This window comes from Fusarium proliferatum (genome assembly GCF_900067095.1).
Source record: "Fusarium proliferatum ET1 genome assembly, contig: FPRO_scaffold004, whole genome shotgun sequence".
Lineage (NCBI taxonomy): Eukaryota > Fungi > Ascomycota > Sordariomycetes > Hypocreales > Nectriaceae > Fusarium > Fusarium proliferatum.
Genome location: NW_022194793.1, coordinates 1,590,542 through 1,608,349, shown reverse-complemented (window position 1 = coordinate 1,608,349; position 17,808 = coordinate 1,590,542). Strand labels below are relative to the sequence as shown.

General features: G+C 49.1%; 6 protein-coding genes across 6 annotated transcripts; 3 read left to right on the top strand and 3 right to left on the bottom strand.

Moving 5' to 3' along the window:
• Nucleotides 1-78: 78 nt before the first annotated feature.
• Nucleotides 79-3,381, bottom strand: FPRO_04695 (uncharacterized protein; the record flags this gene model as incomplete). The annotated part of the gene is made up of 4 exons (XM_031230234.1): nt 79-1,712; nt 1,763-2,745; nt 2,810-2,923; nt 3,167-3,381. The coding sequence occupies 4 exons, from the start codon at nt 3,379-3,381 to the stop codon at nt 79-81; spliced, it is 2,946 nt and encodes a 981-aa protein (XP_031080391.1).
• Nucleotides 3,382-5,024: 1,643 nt separating this feature from the next.
• Nucleotides 5,025-5,722, top strand: FPRO_04694 (uncharacterized protein; the record flags this gene model as incomplete). Its single annotated transcript, XM_031230233.1, has 2 exons — nt 5,025-5,225; nt 5,291-5,722. The coding sequence occupies 2 exons, from the start codon at nt 5,025-5,027 to the stop codon at nt 5,720-5,722; spliced, it is 633 nt and encodes a 210-aa protein (XP_031080390.1).
• A 230-nt stretch (nt 5,723-5,952) lies between these two features.
• Nucleotides 5,953-6,454, bottom strand: FPRO_04693 (putative G10 protein; the record flags this gene model as incomplete). Its single annotated transcript, XM_031230232.1, has 2 exons — nt 5,953-6,096; nt 6,152-6,454. The coding sequence occupies 2 exons, from the start codon at nt 6,452-6,454 to the stop codon at nt 5,953-5,955; spliced, it is 447 nt and encodes a 148-aa protein (XP_031080389.1).
• A 695-nt stretch (nt 6,455-7,149) lies between these two features.
• Nucleotides 7,150-7,820, top strand: FPRO_04692 (putative NADH2 dehydrogenase (ubiquinone); the record flags this gene model as incomplete). The annotated part of the gene is made up of 5 exons (XM_031230231.1): nt 7,150-7,192; nt 7,247-7,308; nt 7,425-7,571; nt 7,643-7,753; nt 7,809-7,820. 5 exons carry the CDS (start codon nt 7,150-7,152, stop codon nt 7,818-7,820), a joined length of 375 nt encoding a protein of 124 aa, XP_031080388.1.
• Nucleotides 7,821-7,934: 114 nt separating this feature from the next.
• Nucleotides 7,935-8,537, bottom strand: FPRO_04691 (putative DNA-directed RNA polymerase I/III chain AC19; the record flags this gene model as incomplete). The annotated part of the gene is made up of 3 exons (XM_031230230.1): nt 7,935-8,059; nt 8,111-8,327; nt 8,382-8,537. The coding sequence occupies 3 exons, from the start codon at nt 8,535-8,537 to the stop codon at nt 7,935-7,937; spliced, it is 498 nt and encodes a 165-aa protein (XP_031080387.1).
• Nucleotides 8,538-15,768: 7,231 nt separating this feature from the next.
• Nucleotides 15,769-17,138, top strand: FPRO_04690 (uncharacterized protein; the record flags this gene model as incomplete). The annotated part of the gene is made up of 2 exons (XM_031230229.1): nt 15,769-15,989; nt 16,061-17,138. 2 exons carry the CDS (start codon nt 15,769-15,771, stop codon nt 17,136-17,138), a joined length of 1,299 nt encoding a protein of 432 aa, XP_031080386.1.
• Nucleotides 17,139-17,808: the final 670 nt, after the last annotated feature.

Here is a 17,808-nt window from a genome sequence, read left to right as displayed (position 1 = left end):
GATGAAAAACTGAACAGATTGGAGTATTCCAATTTCCACGGCCGTGTACTGAAAATAACATAAGAACAACGTATGCTTCTACTTATTGCTATAAAAAGCAGCTTGTAGAATGGCAGCATCATAGCTCGATGTCGTTTCATCCATCTGAAAACGTCGGCCCGACGAGGATGGTGCAGGATCCTGAATGTGATTGCGATCGTAGCGGCTCGTGTCCATATAGCCAACTCCAGTCGGCATGCCGAAAGTAGCCCCATTGGCAGGTGTGCCTTGATACAAACTGCTTGGGTGCGAAAACGCAGACAAAGAGGAAGACGTAGCGTAGCCATGGTGACCATAGGATTGAGGTGCTGTCTCGATGGATGTGCGGTTGTGGTCATGGCCCCATTGGCTGGACAAAGAAGTACGAGGGGCGGAGCTACCGAAAGATTGAAGCAAGTTGTTTCGATGGGCCTCTTCGGCAGCTGAGCTAACACGAGGGCTGGCTATCATGCCACTGCCAGCTCGGGGAGTCGGCATGGTGGGTAGTTGAGGGGTGGAGTTGGCAAAAGGGTCATCAAATGCGCTGACGGTTCGTGACGTTTTCATTGTAGAAAATTTGGGACTAATGGGGGCTTCGAAAGCATCCTTGTATGAGACCGAGGTATCGTTACCCTTATGGGGTGTCGGAGTGTATACCCAGTCCCAGGGAAGAGGTTCAAACTTGCCAGAGGGCATGGAGCCTGTGGTAGGGCTGACGTCAGCCTGAAGCATTCCAAAGACCTCGTTTGCAGTTGTGCTATGCATTCCATATGAGGTCTCATCAGTGGAGCGGAGACCAGATTGTGCCTGTTCAGGGGTAGGGGGCCTTAGGAAAGGAGCAAGCATGTTGATAACAGTATTATCAGCATCGTCAGGTACGGACTGCTCATGGGGAGGCTGTGTCTCGATAGGTGCAACAAAAGCCCTCTTCGCGTCCGCCCTGGACGCAAGTCGGTTCCCTGTTTGCGTGTTGTCCGAGCCGGTGCAATGTCGACTGGCGGTCTTGATGTTGCTTTGGGATTCCCGTGCAGGAGAACTCACAATAGCCATCGGTTGGGAAGTATCTTCGTTCGCGGCAGACTTCTCCTTGTACTCAAAAGCAAGGCCGTTCTCAGAGACATGGGCGGCAAGAGGGCACAAGTCGTCCTCGGCCAGGAAGTAGGCGCATCGCAGTATGTCCAAGATTCTTGCCAGTGTCTCCTGGAAAGTGCCGATTCGTCTCTCTGGGGATGGCAGTCTGGGCTTCAAGCCACCGCTCTCAGAAAAGTAGGATCGGCAAGCTTGTGGAACCTGGTCCGGGGCAAGGGGAAGCAGACCTTGGGTCTGGACATCCTCCGCGAGAAGGTACGGGCATGAGGCCAGGTTTTCCTGGGTATATGTTTCGTTGCACAGTAATGACAGGACCTTTGAAATGGCCTTCATCATATCTGGCAGTACGGTTCCAAGAGCTTTACCAGCCGCGAATATTTCCTGGCGACGTGCAGCCAGCCACATGCCGTATATACGAAGCAGAGGTAGAAGCGCCTCGGTCACGGGGGATGATTTGGCTGTTGCCGGGTCCTCGGAACCAGGGTTCTCGCGGCCGACAATATTGGTGAGCTCAGAGGTAAGTGCCGAGCAAAACGCAAGAATGAATTGAGCGTTGATACGCAAAGTATGGTGACAAAAACGTGAAGCTGCCTGCGTTTGTGCCTCTGTGTTGTATTAGAAACAATAATAAGCATTTTATGACTAGCAGACCTACCAGTATATTTCTGAGTGGCGATGAAGTAGCTCGACATGTTGATCAGGGACATCCTGAACAGAACCTCGGAATAGTCAGGGTTTTTGGAAGCCATATCAAGCCGATGAAGGACTTCCCTTTCAAGTTCACCGCTGCCCGCCATGGTCTCATCCCTATAGAAGGAAGCATGAAGCTTAGTAAACCAGGTGACGAATGCATCACTTGGTCCACGTGCTTGCTTCTTAGGCGGGTTCTTATCCGGCTGGAAATAGCTCTTGAACTTGGACTCAAGATTCTGCTTCACGTTGGGATGAGGATCAGCTGTTGCGATGCTGCGGTAAAAGTAGTAAAGGATATCTAAATCTTTGCCTTCCTCGAGGCTTATCATGCCCATCTGGTGGAACGGGAAACCGGAATCGGGTTTCAAATCGTGAGCAAGACTGTAATAGGCCAGTGCAACCTTATAGCTCGACTTCTTCAAGCCTGACTGAACCTGATAACGCGCCAGGTCGCCGAGACAGATGAGAGTGAAGTGGCATGAATTGATGACCAGCGGATAGATCGAATCGGGTACGGGACTGATGACATCGTTACTGGGGGATCCGTCCACCTCGACGCCTTGAGCAATACGCTTCAACTCGGGGATGTCGTATCGTGCAGAGAGGCGCTGGACATAACCCTTGTAGAACTCCTGAGCAACATGTAGAAAGCCCAGATACTTGTCCCCAAACTTCCGTCGCTCCACATTGCGCTTGTCACCCTTCTGCTTCGGGGTGGTTTGTTTCTCTCCCTTGTTCTTGTCCTTGTCGCCAATGCGCTTTTCGTTGGCTGTCTTGTCGGTCTTTTGCTTGTCCGAGTTTTGCGCCAGGTGTCGGAGGCGAACCAGGGCTTTTCGATATTCGTTGTTGATACTAGTATGCACCAACCACATAATTTGGTCGGTACGCTCGGCGACAGCATACTCGAAGTCGAGATAGATGGTCTGCACACAGGCAAGGCGGAATCTATTTTGTGGGGTTATGTGAATTAGCTTCATAAGCGCAGCAAGCCGCATGCGATCTTCCTCACTTATCCAGAACCGTATCCATCGCCTCGAACTGGGAGATGTCAACGCCAGAGTTGTTTTCTTTTGGAAGCTTTTCCATGTGTTTTGTCAGTTGCTTTCGCAGTCTGACTGCCGAGCTAGAAGATGTCAGCTCCTGAGTATCTCCTGGGGATGAGCAAGGAATCAGTATGTGGTGTTTGCGCAAGCCGATCAAATCATGGTGTTTTCATTTTTATTTTGGTTTTCGGTGTGTTAGTTGGTGGTTTTGTTTTTTTTATTTTTTTTCTTCTTTCCTTTTCTTTTCTTTGGCGGGGTATGATCACACGCATCTTGTGGTGAGTGAGGATATTCAACTTACCGCCACGTTTGTCTGGCCTTACCAGAAAGGTCCGCATGCTCCGGCTTCGCGGCCTGGGCGTTCGACATCGCAATCTCGGGTTCCATGATCGCAAAGTCGGTAGGATCGGGACGTAAACTGTGTGGACTCGAGGTTGACGCAGGCGGACACGGATGCGCAAGGGTAAAGAGCAGGACGAAAGGTGTCGCGGCACAATTCTAGAGCGTCGGTATCGGACTGACAATCGTTTTCGTTCATGCTTTCTCTGGTATGGGATCATGGAAAGACTTTCGGTCCATAACTCATTCGCAGATCGGGTCGTCGGGTTGAGATTGAGGTTTGGCACTGGCACTGGCACCAGACTCGGTTCGCGAAAATGGAATCGTTGGCCGAGAAGACACACATTGGTGAAGAGATGGAGGGAGGGGCGGGTTAAGTACAAGAGATTAGAAGGCTAAAGTAAAGCAAAGTAAAGTAAAAGCATACGGCAAAGTAAAAATAAGGCAAAGTAAACACGCGCGATAGTAATCGACCCCGAGTTATACCGCAGGGCTATTGTTAATTGCGCTGTGAAACCAAGCGTAACTTTGGTGAATGTGAGTTGAAAGAGAAGGGAGAAAAGTATCACTGTGACACCTCAGAAGTGATGAAAGATTGAATGAACCGACAGGAACCCCTCAAGGTAAGGTTCAGGCCAGGTCAGGCTCAGCGGCGGTCGTTCCAAGGCACAAGATTTTAAGCCCAATTAGTGGTGGTGCTGAGTCTCACTGCCCCGTGGGTTCACTTCGGATCCATTGGATCCACGGATCATTGCCTTGCGACGAGTACTTACTCCGTACTACTAACCTATAGTACCTACCTACCTCCTAACCTCACCTTTTTTGCATGTAATTGTCGGGGGACATTTGGACCCTGGAAAATACAGCCATACAGGCCACTAACCTTAGGTACCTAGGTAAGGTAGTTAGTAGCAAAAAGACACTCCCACCTCAAGCTCGAACGGTAAACGCATAATTAATTATCAGACACCAGAGTGCGGGCATTCTGCAGGTTGTTCCAAATAATATCTTGGTACATAAGGTAGCTCGAATTATCTTCATAAGTCTAGGCACTTGCATCCATGGATATCAACATCAGATCTCCAGATCTTATCGTTAAAGACATTGATCATTTGGCATCAATAATTATCAATGTCACTTTCTGGGTACTAATACAACGCAAAATATTAGCCTGTGTACTTCGTATAGTAGGTACCCAGCCAGTCTACCCTGTTTGCTTGTGTTTATGATGATTCAATATATTTTTCTAGAGACAAACTCAAGAAAGGCCCGTGCTCCCAGTACCGGCTCCCAACTTAGTACATAGATTGTCAGGGCCTACCATAGGTGGTAGGTAAAGTAGTTACTCCGTGATGCAAAAGCTGCCCCTCATCATCCAGCCAGCTCATCAACTGGTTTAATTAGCGCCTGACAGGGTAGACCCCCACCATAATTACTACTCCTACTCACCTCCAATGTAGGACCTTTTAGATATACTACAACGTCGTCGGGCAGTCCCATCACACAAAACCCGTCCATGTTCAACTAGATATGTACCTGACACGTTAACTTGCCCAACGCATAGCGAGAATATAGGCACTTTGCCAGTTCGTCTCGACAATTCAGAACAGCTCCCTAAAGACTCGCTACCCTGTACTCACCGCTTTGCATCCTCTGGGCATTGCTCTCAAGTAATTCTACCTTTCCAATCAAGCTCACAACAAAAAGATGAAGCGCTCACGAGAGCTCGAAGAAGAGTTAGATTCCGTTTCTGAACAGGCAAACCCGGAACCGTCCCTACGTCCAGTGTCAAAAGTGACTCAACTTGAATCGGCCATCGACGACGAAGAGGATACCATAGCCATGAGATGCAACTTGCCTCCGCACAGAGAGCCTCTGGCCTTTAGATCCTACGACGAATATGAGGTCCATTACAACAAGTCCCATACTAATAGGTGTCTTGAATGCCACAAGAACTTCCCAAGCGAACATCTGCTCAACGTCCACATTGAAGAATACCACGACCCTTTAGTCATTGTGAAGCGGGAACAAGGCCAGCATACTGCAAGTCCTATACCCTGGCTTCCCATCGACCGTTACGAGTCTGCAACTGACCCCTTGCGCTCCAGTACTCGTGCTTTGTCGAGGGATGTGAGCGTAAGTGCATGACACATCAGAAGAGGCGTATGCATCTCATCGACAAGCACATGTATCCAAAGAACTTCTTTTTCGCCGTCACCAGAGACGGTATTGACGGTAGGCGGTCACTGCTAAATGATGGCAGCCATCATCGCCGCCGATCATCGACCAACTCGCAGGCTATCAAGAACTCTCGACGTCGCGCCAGTCTCATGGAGGGCGAGATTGTCTCATCACAGCCGGAGGACAAATCAAAAGAGGCACCAAAGTCACCAGCGGTGAAGAACGTGGAAAACAAGCAGGAAAAGCACAAGCCAGCCGACACAGAAATGGCAGATCTTACAGGTGCCATGTCGTCACTATCATTTGTCCCGCCGAGTGTCCGGTTTGGACGTGGAAGAGCTGGCTTTTCCAAAAGATGAAGCAAAGATGAAGTTTCAGACTGGGTAAGAGTATCAGCACACTTTGGGTAAAGACATGATGCGGCCAATAAAAGGATTTTCTACCTCATCGCGTCCATGTATATCGCTTTTGCCTCGAATCGTTATCGATGTGCGTTGATAAATTATTAATACGCCCAACGCCGTCTCTTCCTTTGAACTTGCAGGCGTTTCCCCCATCTAGATCGCCTTCGCATTCGCGCTTGTCGTGTCTAGTCGCTTGATGCGCAGCCTCTGCAACCACAGCTGACGCACTCAATGTCTTCGTCACCCTTAATCTCCGCCCGCGGAACACGACAGATGCATGTGCTGTTGAAATTTGTCTCCTTTGTCTGGATGCAGCGCAGACAGCATAGCTAGTCAAGGTCAGCATGCATGGCTCACAAAACAAACGGCGATTGGGACACTGACCTTTTCATATCCTTGTTTCTTCCACTTCGCAATCAACATCGCGTCCGCGTAGCCGTTTTTCAGCAACCAATCATACAGCTTCTTGCTGATCGCCTCCTTCTCGTAGTATAGCTCATATACGTAGCGGCTGCGTTGGTGTGAGATCTGGAAGATTTCCCATTGCGCTTGGTGCCTAGGACCTGATGGCGGCGGCTTGTTCTGGGCATCCTTCATCTTGTTGGAAAATATGAGCAAGTCATTCTCAATGTCCTCAAAGCCATCAGGCGGCGGCTTTCGTTTAGACGAGTGTCGGATAGCGGGCATCTTTGGTTGTGTGTTGGCCTGTTGAATTTGTTGTTGGTTTTTCTGAGGATGCGTTCCTGTCGCAACGAGAAATGACGTTAGAAAGTTGCTAGCTACTAAAACCGACTTTTAGTCTCCAGTGCCTGATTGATAGTGGAGGCGACCCCCGACTGCTCTCCGACCCAGTAAGAGAAACACCAGCGAAATTCCGAAGAAAGACATCAGGGGCAAATTACTTGGGTACGGAGATCAATATAAGAGCTCTCGTTCCTCCTTCTTTCAAAACCTTCCAATGACAGTCGTAAATTACGAACGAGATTCCAGATGTCTTAATGGGCGAATCTTTTTCCGGTCTGTCGGCCGTAAGGTCGGTACAGAGCACGTACCTAGGCAACGACGAACTGGAACACAGCTTTAATGGCTCTTATTGGTTCCATCCCCGATAAGCGCTCAGCAATAAAGATATATGCGCAAAATAGGCCCATCTGAGGTTATTAGATATCCTTAGACTTCCCGATGCTTTGATTCCGCCGGCCGCTGACGAAAAGCAGACCTATGAGCGGAAGATAGGTTTCATGGCGGTGCATTAGGGTGTGGCGTTTGTTCACGTGACTGCATCACCGCGGTGCTTTCGTGCATCTCCCGTCGGCTTCGGGAATCTGGGAAACGTCAGAGCAGATTGGTTTCCGACGTCAAGAGAGCATCGATTGCCCACCATGGCCATTACGCCGACCCAGTTTGCTAAGAAGACGGCGCAGTGTGAGTCTTGGTGTATTAAACTGCTTTTTAAGACATGACTGATGCTCTAAACAGCGGCCAATTGGTCTGATGCCAAACGACGAGTGCTATCCTCCTACCGAGAATGGATTCGAGCTGTATGTTACCCACGACTCATTCTTTTGGATCACGATACTCCTAGTCTCTATATGGCTTTCGACAAAGCTTGCCCAGTGGATTTGCGACCGACCAGCTGCTGATCAACCAGATATAGGCCCCCGAAGTCCAAACCATGTACAACATGCCCATGCCCGTCTCCGCCATTCGAACCCGTATGCGGCAAGAATTCGAACGACAACGCTTTGTGAACAAGCTCTCTGTTGTGGATGTTCTTCTCTTCAAGTCCCACGCCGAGTACCAGGTGCGCTCGAACTCCATAGCTGGAATGAATTGATGTACAGTGGGGTTTTATGCTGACCTCAGTGGACACAGGAGACAATGAACTTCTGGAAGCAGACCAATCACATCATGGCCTACTTCAAGGAGGAGAACTTCCGAGGTGACAAGCGACTACCATCCAGCTTTATGACTGGCTTCCTCGAGGTGAGTACCGAACTACATGGCGCTCTGCCGAGGAAAAGGCTGACAGGATGCATAGGGTCGCAACTAGCAACAAGGGCTTGTATATATATCTCATTGAAAGGGATTCCTCAAAACGCCTCTATTTCCATTATGATCCATGTGAATGCAAACACTTTTAAGTCCTGAGCACATAATTTCGGGCTCATCGGTCAATCCCCTGCTCTGCGTTGTAGGCCTCCCTCTTGGTCCAGAACTCATCGGCGACCACATCGCATACTTCTTGAATGTCGACCAACCCCTTCTTGAGAGCGTCAACTGCAGTTCCACCTGAATACTTGTTAATAGGTACAAACCCGTGAGAGCATTGCGTATACGTACTGTAGGTCTGAATGCGGATATTCATCTTGGGCTCTGAGGGGTGGGGGATGGAGTAAGCACAGAACTCAACATCGGGGCTGCCATATGTTAATTGGGCTTCAAAGTATATGCTAGGGAATACAAACTTTTTCATGATGATATATCTCAGCGCGTTTCCGAGTGTGTGACCTTCATCAGTGAACTCAAAGGAAGCAGCAGTGTCTGTTGAGCCAGGAAGCTAGTGATGTGTCAGTTGATATCACCATTGTGTCTCCACTGGTTTTGTGCTTACGATTCGGACTCTCTGGGGCTCAATCTCCTCTTCTTCCTCTTCTTCCTCATCCTCGACATCCTCGTCATTCACCTCGGGCTGCGCGGAGGCTGGGGCGTCCTCCATGTTGGTATCCTCAGCCTGTGGCTGCTCTTCCTTCTTCGTTCGCGCGGGCATTTTATCGCTTATGAGAAATAAAATTGCAAACAGCAGGAAGCCTTTTTCTGACTCTGATTCTTTTTGGGCTTGAGTCTGAAAGTTTGGATCTGCTGTGAATAAAGAGATATCAAGCCGTCTCTTTTACTGGGAATTGTTTCTTGTAAATTTTTGGTGAGGCTGAGAAGTGGCGCAACGTGGGGCATCTCGATATGGAAAAAAAGTCTTGCCTCCTGATTGGCTCACCATAAGTTTGTTCTGCTCAGCTATTCATCATGTTCTGTCTCGATAGGAACATGAGTCTCTTGCAAAGTGTCTGCATATAGCGTGGAGTCTAAGCATACTTATATACTATTCAGAATTTATAATAAATCGAGCCAAAAGCTGCTGATCTGTATTCGATCTAACACAACCTTTCTTTTCCAAGCTGATCTCTATAAACCGTTAAGGTTAGATGGGATATAAGATTCGCCAACACCCCCTTGGAACCAGTTACCCAGTAGGTACTATATAAACTGCAATTTCCGTTTCAAATACTCTAGTCAGTTTATGCTCTGGTCGGATTGTGGTTTAGATGTCATGAGCACGGGTTTCAACGTCTGCTAAATTTTAACATAGCGAGCAAGTTGGGTGATTATTGGATGATGTCCATTCCTGTCCATTCATTACTAATCCATTAGCACATCATCAAACACCAATACTGTTATGGCTGCAGTGCACATGTAGGTAGCTAGGTACCTAAGTAGTTAAGGTGCTTCTGTTGCGTTTAATGTGGTTCTAACCTGCCTACCCTACATCTTGGGTAGCTCTATCCGCATCATATTTACAGTTACGTGTTGTTCATAACGTTATTTTATTTCATGCGAAATTATTAGTAAATATAACGGGGCTCCTGTGTCAGGTTATCGCTTGTCGGCAAGTCTATGTCCATGCGGTCAAGTGTACGTCGATATGTAATTTTCTATTGCCCCGTCCCAGCCAAACAATATGCCTACGATCAACCGACGACAGCGAGTTTATAGTTCGGAGGTATGTATGCTGCCCACTAAGTGAATAGATGTTATATACCGGCGCAGTTCATAATACGTAGACTGCTATATATCATATCATGCATCAATCCTACGCTACACGCAAGCCTCATGTACCAGACATCATCAAAGCGGTGCGAGCAACATAAGATTAACAAAAGATAGTCTTGCTAAATATAGGCCACCCCGATTAGATTGGGCGGACTGAATAAAGGGCTGGTATTGCCTACCGCATATGCTCGTTTATCAATGATATCAGAGCGGTATGGGTACGGTGAAAGCAGTGACCTTCGATCGAGCACTGTTTTCGAGCGAGAGCGCATGAGATTACGCGACTTACAATACAATTATATATGCAAGGGCGCAGACACTGCCTTTCCACCGTAACTAACAGAGTAACAGCATCATCCGCGTTACATCGGTAGTCAAACTCAAGTTGACATCGTCCGTGCTCGCATAGAACTAATCCACCGCATACAGAGCACAGTTCCGACTCATACGAAATAAAACCTTATAGTATCGGCAATTTGTTTCGACAAGCTAAAAGGACACCCCAGTATCGCTTGCAACTCGTAATAGCGCAAACATCAATGTCTTTAAATAGCAACCCTTGGTGATTCTCTAAGGTCCATGTCAGGTAAGACGCCGCCTTGTTGTTGAAATAACCTCACGAGAGAACTATACAGCCCTTCAGCCGCCTGACATAAGCAAGGTAGCCCGGTGAATAGATCATGGGTGGCAGAAGATGACAAGTACGTATCCCGTATAGTGGAGGGATAAGTCGAGATGAGGGCTAAACCACATAAGGTATTGACACGGATTAGCTCTGATCATGTTTGAAGGTAGTAGGGACGAACCAATCAAAGGCCATTCCATGGGCAATTCGAAACATGTGCAAACGACGGCGCCCAGAAGAGGGTGGCTGCAGAACGAATTGGGCATTTGTGCGGCGTCGCGTTGCAGTAGCGCGAGGTGTGTGGTGTCAGCGCAGGTGGAGGAAACCCTCCACAGAGCTGCTAACCTGAGACAACGTCTCAGGTGAGATGAGGTTCGACGAACGAACCACGGCAACACAGTCCCAACACAGCCGCTGCTGAATGAGAGTTGCAATTGCAATTGCCCAGATTTACAGCCCTGGGAAAGAGAAACGGATGCTGAAGGCGAGGCAGAAGCGAAAGTACGAAGGGAGAGAACTTGTAAGTCCTTTCTTTACAAGGCATTCTCGAGGATGGGTCAAAAGCCTCCGTGGCTAGCTACTTTCTGGCTAAAACAACCAAAAACCACCTGAGGCGTTGGCGGCGGGAGATGTGCGGCGCTCTTTCTTTTTTCCCCTTCTGGCAAAGGTTAATGGCGACGGCCTTTTTTCTTATTCTTCCTGTACCTATCGAACTCTTAGGCTACTACCTAGGGTACCAAACTAGCCAAGGTATCCAAGTCCCATGATTCGTTAGCCCAAGGTCCCATTATGGACCAGCTCTGATGTGAGGAGTTTCTCTCTCTATTCAAGGGCATGTACATAGTGCTTGTGAAGCCGATGAAAATGAAAGGTCTGTCTGCCACAAATGGTTGGCCAGGATCAAGACGAGAGAACCGATCGAAGACAGGGGCATAATTTGTACAAGGATTGTCGTCATAAAGACGGAAATGGAGCGCTGTCGATGCAAGTGAGACTCTTGAACGTTTACACCAACGTGATATGGAGGGGACCAAATGTTGGATGTTGTGTTACGAAATCCAACTTGTCTCAAAAATACTCTTAAGTCCAGTTGTGATATCCATCAAGCCAGATTGACTTCTGCGGTCACGAATTTTTGACAGCGAAGGGTTCTTTTCGAGTTCCTCAGTCTTGGGGGAAGGATTGTCAGTTTTGTTAGTATGTAACTGATGACTTTTTTCTCAGATATGATTGATGGATATCAGAACGTATGCAGATCATTTCGGAAAATCGTAATAGGGAGTGTGAATAATGAAGATCATGATATTTCGAAAGAACGTGCTGAAGCAGTAAGACTATACGTAGTATGTTACTCACCGAGACAGCTGGAGGTGATTACTGTACTTTTCATCAGCCCATCGTTTGCAAACTTCCTCTTGTTATTTTGACTTACCTATAAAAGCGAAACTATTGCCCCATGGTGCACGGTAAGCGGGGGGGAGCAGAAGAGGGGGCCCGAAACAATTGTAAGGACATATGAAGACAAATGGACACTCCTTTACTTCCAAACCTCTCTCTATGGTCCCGTTGATATCAACGGGCAAACATCCTCAGAGTGATGGCATTTCCCTATCAACTTGTCCAGAAGCCCCTGTGGTTCCTAGCATAGCAGCTGGTATGGGGGTTTGCTGTATTATCCAGGTGCACAATATCCATCAAAGGATCGTCAGGGCCCAAAGGATGTTTGGGGGTTCCGGGGCGAGTGAGGGGCAAGTTTCAGTGTGTGAGAGAGAGTGGGCGAGTTGAGATGGTGGGGAGACTACAGGACGGTATCATTGGAAGTGGGTTCATTGGGAGATGCACCGAAGATTAATGAGGTGCCAGGTGTTTTTGGTGAAGTTCCCAGTAAAGAGCCAGGGTCGATGTCAGTGGCCACGAGGCAGTCATCACTCCAAGACTTTTGACATGAGGATGTTGGTTCCATCTGCCTCGGAATGCCTTCTCCTAGCCATGGGAAAAATCGAACTCTGGCAAGGGCGACCCATGTACTCGAGCCCCATTGAGGAAGGCCCCCGATCTCACCTGCCTACGGTACATGCATGGCATTTTTGACTTCCGTGGGTAGGTGAGGTTATGTTGACCTTGCCGAAAGGCAAAGGTACTGTAAGGTTATAAGGTGTGGATATCCATTCATCCATCCATCCATCTATGCATACAGCAGATGGGATGGTTTCACAAGGTAGCTGCGATGGTACTAGGTAGTTAAGGTAAGTAGGTATTCTCACCTATCGCTTCCTGGTGAACGAGAATCGTCAAAACCTCTCATCAGCAATATAGATTCGTCCAATGAACCCCTTTTTAGTGGTCTTGGTTTCCTGATGACAGACAAAGGGCAAGCTATCATTGGCTGCTCTTCCATGGACATTAAAACTACAGTGATTTCCTCGTGGACCGCTGACGAAACAAGTTGCATCGTTCTTCAGTTGACCGGCTCTTTCCCATCCCGAACCACCAACCAGCAGCCTTGAGACCGCTAGCGTACCAGCGCCATGGGGTTCACTAGCGGCGAGCATCAATAGAGCCTTCTGACAAAGGTGCTGCTGATACTGGCTGTTACAGGAATGAGATGGAATGGTTTTCAGATTCTAGGCATCCCTGGAGGTCCATCCACACCACTCCCCCGTTCCAGTAAGACACTGAAGCTGCCACCAGAAACACGGTACGACAGGTGGTGGTACGGCTCACAACGAATTTGTCCTCAGCAGTGATCTGAGACCTGCGTTATGAACCCAACGTACTGCTTCTCAACAGCCAAGTGCTTATCTCAGTGTCCGAGATCGACACAAGAGGTATATCAAGGCTGAGGAGCGGTCAAGTCAAATTTGATCTTCAACAACCAGGGTTCAAGCGAAGGTCTATAGAAGCCCCCAAAAGAGAGAGGGAGAGAGAAAAAGAGCGTCTGGAAGGAGTATTAGTCAGCCGTCAGTCAACTGAATTTGGGATCAACAAGTGGAAATAAGGAACGACGCGTGATGGAGCTAGATACCTAGGTACTCCATGCCCGGTACATTGGAGGCAAAGGACATCACATGCTCGTTGAATAGAAAATCACAGCAGCACATCACGACCAGTATAACAATTACACACAACTCGTGCGCATATGAGGTTCATGGCCGATAATTCGAACAGGGATCTGCAACTGGGACCACGTCGAAGGGTTTGCCAGTAGTATTATCAATATCAAACCGCCAGCAACGGTGGGAGCAAAATTTATGTCAACGAGGTCAACAACGAGTGGCCAACGTTGGCTTGGGTCGCGTGCATCCAGCAGCAGGATTCAGGTGAGGACCACCCCGGACCCTGGTTCGCCATGCCTCGTGTGCTGTTTCCTTGAGGATGTTTGTCGGGCTGTCAATTTTCCAGTCCTATCTGGGTAGGAAGGTATGTAGGCCTCGGATAGCTACCATTTTCTTATTCTTGTCCTGTCGGTCGGTATGATTCGACCTCTACGAACCGATAAGCTCTGGAATAGGGGCCTTTGCACCGCTTTCTGTTACGTTTGATACATGAGTAGGTAGGCAGGCTGGTACTGGTAGTAGTTCGTCCTTTCTGAGGTTTTGGATTGGTGCTGGATAGTCTCACACCCCTGGACAGAGCTAAGGCATGTACGTATGTATGTACATACACCAGGCGCACCCCAGTCATTTTTTATTCTTTCGATCACATCCCTGTCCCTTGGCTCGTCTCGCCGGGTTGGATCCATTGCTTCAAGATACGAACCAGGCGTCGTGCTTTGTGTCACTTTTCTCCGTATCCCCCTTCATAAATACATGGCAACAAATAAAACATCGCCAGGCTCCCAACTGACCCCTCATTGATGATATGGTGAATCTCTGCTGTTATTCCCTTCTTCGCCGTTGTCGAGAGATTTGAGATTTTGGCACCATCTTTCTTCAACATTGCATCCCTCTACCACCTCCATCTACGTTCGAGAACCTGACTTTTGATTGATACGTGCAACCGGAACTGCGGCTATCTGTGATTGCTCGCTGTCACTCCTGTACTATTGCTACCGCCGGCACCAACGCCTCTCCCTCGTCACATTTACAGTCGGTTGTGAGAATCTCTTCATTCGCTGATCCATTGTGTCTGGCCCACGGTCGTGCATATTTACGTTGTTGGCTAGCCGCTTGAACTGCCCGCACCGTCAGTACTTACAGGCCTAATCACACAGTCAGCCTATCTATATCGACAAAGACCCTCTCTTGTCGATTTGGATTTGGATATAGGTGGATTTGGATTTCTCTCGCTGTCCCAGACTCGACTGGCACAGTTATCAAGGACATCCATCCCCTCCAGAAGGACAGCCGCCAAGAGGTCGCGTTACTTTACCTCTCCAATTGACCCGACGGAATAAGCAATTCTGTGCAGGTGGTCGTCTCTCACTACAACGACCAACTGAACTTGGGAACCAACTAAAACCAACTTAGTTGAGCGAAACCAGGCGAAACACGGGCCTGCCGGGCTTGAGCCAACATCCCAACCCAACCCATCCCAACCCACCCCGTACCGAATTTGATAAAACAAAGTCGCCAGTCGATCGACCGAGGCCACTTTGACGCCCCTGGCTTTTTCTTTTACTCCTTCGACTACCTATTCATTTACTCGCAACTGTAACTGTAACTGCAACGAGGAGAGGAAATAACAACCGGGTTATCTCTTCTTCTATCCTTCTCGGTTCGTCATCTTGGTTTTTCTTCCTTTCTTTTCTTTTTTCTCTCGTCTTTCTTTTCCCCCTTCTGAACCCCCCATCCCCATCTCTCTCTCTTTCTACCTCCCATTTTTGCATGTAGAACAAGGGAAAGCAAATTGGATCTTGCTTCATTTACTGCTTGCTTTGCTCTGTCACATCTCGCACAGAGCTGAACCGCCCGCTTTGAGCTTGGACCCAAGTCAGAGCGCGCAGGGCAAAAAGAAGAGCGAGCCGTCGTCGAACCATCCACCACCACCACCACCAACGGACCAACCAGCTTCTATATCTGATCTCTGTCGCCTGAGCTGAGCTATCGATAATATTATTCCTTCCAGCCCATCTCAGCCCCAGCCCAAATCCAGTCCAGCCCAGCCCAGCCCGGCCTCCCTTTGTGTGGTTCTGGTTCCAATCAATTCTGGACGTTCTTCTGGCTTTCTTGTCCGTCACTCCCGCGACAAGACTCACACAAAGTCAAATCGAATCGTGTGCTGACTCGAGTCGGCCACGTTCACGATCGTTTCCATTCCTGTCTCGCTTTACAATTACGGTCGTCTCCGACCGATTCGTTTCGATCCGGTTTTGCTTGTCTCTGCTGTACTCGCTAGTCAATACAAGAAAGGAAATCTCTAACTAACTCGCACGAACCCAGACCCAGAAAAACCCAGGTACTCGGCTCACTCTGGCTCGCTGACTGGCCTGGCCTGGCCTATTCCCTCCTGCTTCTCCTTGCAGCTGTCCCGTTCCCGTTCCTGTCTCCTTACAACACGAACCACCTGTCGCCATTTCCCACAACCCTGCACTCGCACTCTTTTCATTATGAGTGCTGCAATTGCAATGGCTCCCTCTCCCGCTCCTCACGAAAGGTTCTCCAACCCCGAACTACCCGCTCCCTCTACTTCGGCTGCCACCGTTGGAACTTCCCCCTCCGCACAACGGTCTTCTCTCAACCTTTCGACATCGCATGCGACAACCCAATCCTCCACCAGCAGCAGCCCTAAAGCTGCGGGCCAGGGTACCAAATCATCGCCCTCCAGCGCGTAAGTACATCTCATTTCCATCTCCGTCGTCGCCATCAATTGGCCACTCCCTTACTCACCTGCCCTTGCAGTTCACGATCAGCCGGCGCGCCCCCTAGGATTATTGTCAAGAAGGAACCTGCCTCTCCCAGCATGACCCATACACGACCTCGACCACGCAAACTTGACCTATCCAAGAATACGCCCAAATCTAACCAGCCAACTTCGGCGCGACCCATGACAGCTCGTGACGGCCTTGCTATCCAAGAAGTCGGTATCGCCTGCCTGTCTCCTGGCTTTGTCACCCAAGACCCTGTTATGAAGGAGCAGCTGCAGCGAAGCATGTCAGTCCGAGAGCAACAACGACACATCATCGAAGCTAGACTTCACCAGCAGTCTGCTAAGGGGGACGGTCCCGACAAAGATCCTCTGTCACAGTTCGCCGCCAAGACGCCCGGCATGTCGAGAAGAAATAAGGCCCCTGGCCTCTCCATCGTTGCGCCCTCTCATGAGCAATTTGCCAACGAGAGAGTTATCCAGTCTGCGCCTCTGGGCCACAGCTTTACAGGACGTCAACACCCTGCTCCCATGACCCGTCACATCACCAACCAGCCATCCAACCTTTCGAGTACTTCTCATATCCACCACATTCCTGCTACCCAAACGGCCAACCGATTACCGCCTATCAGCGATGTTTTTGGCCAAGGCCTGTCAGCGCATCCCGACAATGCTCCTCAGCCTCAGTCTCTCTACCCCAGTGGCCCCAGCTCTCGTGGACCGATGACGTCCCCTGGCCACCCTCCACCTCCCCAGGCCCCTACACCTGGACGAGGTCGTGAGTACAGATCCGCTGAGGAAGCGCAGCAGGAGCTTGCTGGTGGACGGCCGGAACTCCTGCCTAAGCTTGTTCACTATGGTGGACACCAGCCCCCGACACCCCCTTCCCCAGCTCCCGGCAGTCGACCTGTGGATGCTTCACGAAGCGCTAGCACCAGCAGGCGAAGGACGAGGGCTGAATATGAGGACGGCAGTCCACCACTGGGCCATGGACCTGCTCCCACTCGTCGTGGGCCTTTTGGTGCTGGACGAGATAGCCCGGAAACTCAGCGAGCCAAGAAGGAAGAGTTTATCCGATTATGCGAACGCGCGTGGGATCTATTCCACTCGTAAGACCTCAAAAGACCACCAATCAACAATAATCTTTACTACAACGGCTAGCTCGCTTTGGCCGTATTCTTAGCCTAATAATCCAGGCGTTATTTCTGTTCATCACTTCAACCATCTTACTGTGTGTGGCATGCGTCCAGATCGGCTTTAAAAGGTTGGATGATACGGCGGTTAGCGGAACTGGAGGTTCACTGGGTGGACATAATGTTTTTCATCTTGACGACGCTATGAATACTGTGCGTCAATATTCCGAATGTTCAGAGGCAACAATCTTACACCAATAATCTACTCCTCGATTTGAAGCACCATCCACTTGTCGATTGACTTGGCTGTAGTGGTTGTTGATCATGGGCTCTACGTTTTTTTTTTTTTTTTTTTTTTTTTTTTTTTTTTTTGTTCAGTAATCGCAACATCGGGACGGGGATAAGGCAGATATCCGGCTGTGGCTCTCTATTTTATTTATTTATTCTCGTCTTCTATTTGGTTGTTGGAAACGGCTTGGTCTGGTGGGCTGCCAGATCCCGGATATGAGCAAGATGAAGGGGGTTTGGTTTATGTTTTTCTTCTTCTTCTTGCATACTTATGTCGTTTTTGGCCAGGAATTGGCCCGGATTTGCCTGAATCTATTATTGGCGACGGTTTTTGTAGACCTCGCGTGGTGTACGGGACGGGT